The sequence below is a fragment of the Pseudogymnoascus verrucosus genome, assembly GCF_001662655.1.
Source record: "Pseudogymnoascus verrucosus strain UAMH 10579 unplaced genomic scaffold scaffold_114, whole genome shotgun sequence".
NCBI classification, from domain to species: Eukaryota; Fungi; Ascomycota; class Leotiomycetes; order Thelebolales; family Thelebolaceae; genus Pseudogymnoascus; species Pseudogymnoascus verrucosus.
This window is the reverse complement of record NW_017263765.1, coordinates 1-2,810: the sequence shown is the minus strand read 5'-3', so window position 1 is coordinate 2,810 and position 2,810 is coordinate 1. Positions and strand designations below refer to the sequence as shown.

General features: G+C 46.2%; 1 protein-coding gene across 1 annotated transcript; it reads right to left on the bottom strand.

Annotated features, from left to right (window-relative positions):
- Window positions 1-1,623: 1,623 nt before the first annotated feature.
- On the bottom strand, window positions 1,624-2,104 carry VE01_10720 (uncharacterized protein; the record flags this gene model as incomplete). Its single annotated transcript, XM_018280105.1, has 2 exons — window positions 1,624-1,707; window positions 1,919-2,104. The coding sequence occupies 2 exons, from the start codon at window positions 2,102-2,104 to the stop codon at window positions 1,624-1,626; spliced, it is 270 nt and encodes an 89-aa protein (XP_018125039.1).
- Between the last annotated feature and the right edge of the window lie 706 nt (window positions 2,105-2,810).

Below are 2,810 nucleotides of genomic sequence, written 5' to 3'. Positions count from 1 at the left end.
AACCAACTAGACGAGAACGGTAAGTTCAAACCAATTGCGTACTACTCTAGGAAACTGTTACCCGCGGAGCTTAACTATGACATCCACGACAAGGAGCTACTAGCTATTGTCGTTGCCTTTGAGTAGTGGCGCGTATATCTTAAGGGATCTACCCACACTGTGCAAGTGTGGACAGATCACAAGAACCTCATATACTTCACTACGACTAAGGTTTTGAACCGTAGACAAGTCTGCTAGGCAGAAACCCTCGCAGCCTACAACTTCACGATAACCTACCGCAAGGGCTCTGAGAATGCGAGAGCAGATGCTCTTAGCAGAAGGACCGACTACATCGGCCCGAAGGAAGAAAGACCTAGAGCAATATTAAAGAAGACAGACGTAGGAATGCAATACAACGAACTGCTAGCCACGATCGCCATCGTAGAAGACACGGAACTTGAGCAGAGACTCAAGAACGCTTACGCAACAGACGAAATAGCGAAGCGAACCTTAAACAAGGTCGAAGGAAACTTCTCCATCGACGAACAAGGGTTGATTCGATTCAAAGGGTTAGTGTATGTCCTAAGTTAAATGAGACGCCCGCTAGTGTAAGAACAACACTCGTTGCTAGCACACGGCTATTAGGGAGTAACACGAACCTTTGAACGAATCGCACAACACTACTACTTCCTAGGTTTAAGGAAGTAGGTAGAAACAATTGTGTTAGGATGCGACATTTGCTAGAAGTCAAAAGCAAATAGACACGCACCATATGGACTTTTGAAGTCACCACTAATACTAGGACGAGCATAGTCCTCGATAGCAATTGACTTCATTGTTAAGTTGCCATTATTGAAAGAACTAATGACAGGGTTTGTTGCAGACTCTATTATGGTCTCTAACTGCCGACTTACGAAGGAAGCACACTTTACGCCGTTTAAAGAAGCGTTAGACGTGAAGGCGTTAGCATATATCTTTCTAAAAGTCATCGTCGTAGCGCATAGACTACTAGACGAGATAATTTCGGATCGAGACAAGCTCTTTACATCCAAATTCTGGCAGACAGTCATGGCGCAGCTCGGAACAAACCATAAGCTGTCCACAGCCTTTCATCCGCAGACGGATAGACAGACAGAACGAACTAACTAAACGTTAGAAGCATATTTGTAAAGCTACGTTAACACTGAATAGGACAACTGGGTTCAGTACCTACATTTAGCAGAATTCGCATATAACTCGGCACCATTAGAGGTGACAAAGGTCTTACCATTCTTTGCTAACAACGGATGGCAACTAGAGGCGTACAAGACGCCGAGACCGGATAAATTTCGTTCTAAGGAAGGAACGTTAGAAGTATCGAAGATACTCTCCTTCTAGAAACAACTTGCGACGGACATCTAGTTCTTAAATGAACGATCCGCTGCATATGCAAACAGAAAGCGTAGTATGGAACCTGCCTTTAAGGAGGGGGATAAAGTATACCTACTCTAAAAACACATCAAAACGAAACGACTAAGTACGAAGTTGGACTTCAAGAAATTAGGACCATTTAAGATATTAGAGGAAGTTAGCTTAGTTAATTACAAGCTGCAGCTACCTAAGAACTCCAAACTCTATCTAGTGTTTTATGTCTCATTATTAGAACTAGCAAGAGGGGATGCCCCGATTGCGACAGATACCGAACTTCAACCCGAAAATGAGATCATCGAATATGAGGTCGAGGCAATCCTAGACAAAAGGTTAGTAGGACGCTGAGAAGAGTTTTTGATAAAGTGGAAAGGTTACGAACCTACGGACAACTTATGGGAGTTGAGGGGAAACCTCAGCTGCCTAGAGTTGCTGGCGGAGTTCTACCGTCGACACCCTAACGATCGAAGAACCTAGGGGAAAGGGCCGACAGGTAGTCGTGCTTAGGGACAGCGCTCCTAGGGTTAGTTACGGAAGGACTGGCGAGGTAACCGTGGGCTTCGGCTTCTTGCCGCTTACGTTCTTCTACCTCCTCTAGTTCGTCAAGGGTCTTTAGACCGCGGCAAAGCATCTTAGCACCTCGGGTCTTAAGGAGATCCTGCTGCTGCTCGAGGCAGTTGAGACGGGCTATGGCAGTTGCCACGGCCTCGCGAGTCATGCGAGTTTCGAGTCGAAGACGATCCTCTTCTTTCTATAGCGACTGCCAGTCACTAGTAGAGGGACTAGAGACATCATAGTTGCGGGAATTCGAACGAACACATTCATTACATCGTTTTGAGGATGCGGAAGCGAGGCAGCGGAGACCTCGTTTCTCGCAGCGGGAACAGGAAGGCATTTTAACCCCTTCGCGGGTTATGCAGTTAGCGAGCAGTTTACGTTCTTTGATTTTTGAGTGTTTAGAGGAAGACATGGTCGTGGCCTTGCCCACCCTACGAATATGGGGGACCCACCACGCTTAAGTAGGCTGGTGGATTCTTAGTTAGCAATGGCCTACGGGACTAGGCCTCGAGGGAGGGGACCTAGTGTTACGGCTGAAACATGCAACCTATATGCCGCAAGATAGAATAATAAGGTAAAATAGCTTGCGGCTAATTGGCAGTAGGAAATGGACGTAGAGATTGTAGGTAGCTTAGTTAATGAGGGCACCTTTGGGAAAAGGTACCTTTCTTAGAAGGTACCCGGCAAAAGAAAGGTGCCTATTAGGAAAGGCACCTGTGTAGAGCAAGGTGCCTCCTTAGAAGGGCACCTATGGGAATCGGTACCTGCAATAAGTGTGGCACCTCTTACAGGACGTACACGTGATTGGATTAGTAGGAATAGTGAGAATAGTCAGAGAGTCTGCTATTCCAACTATTCCCTTTAGC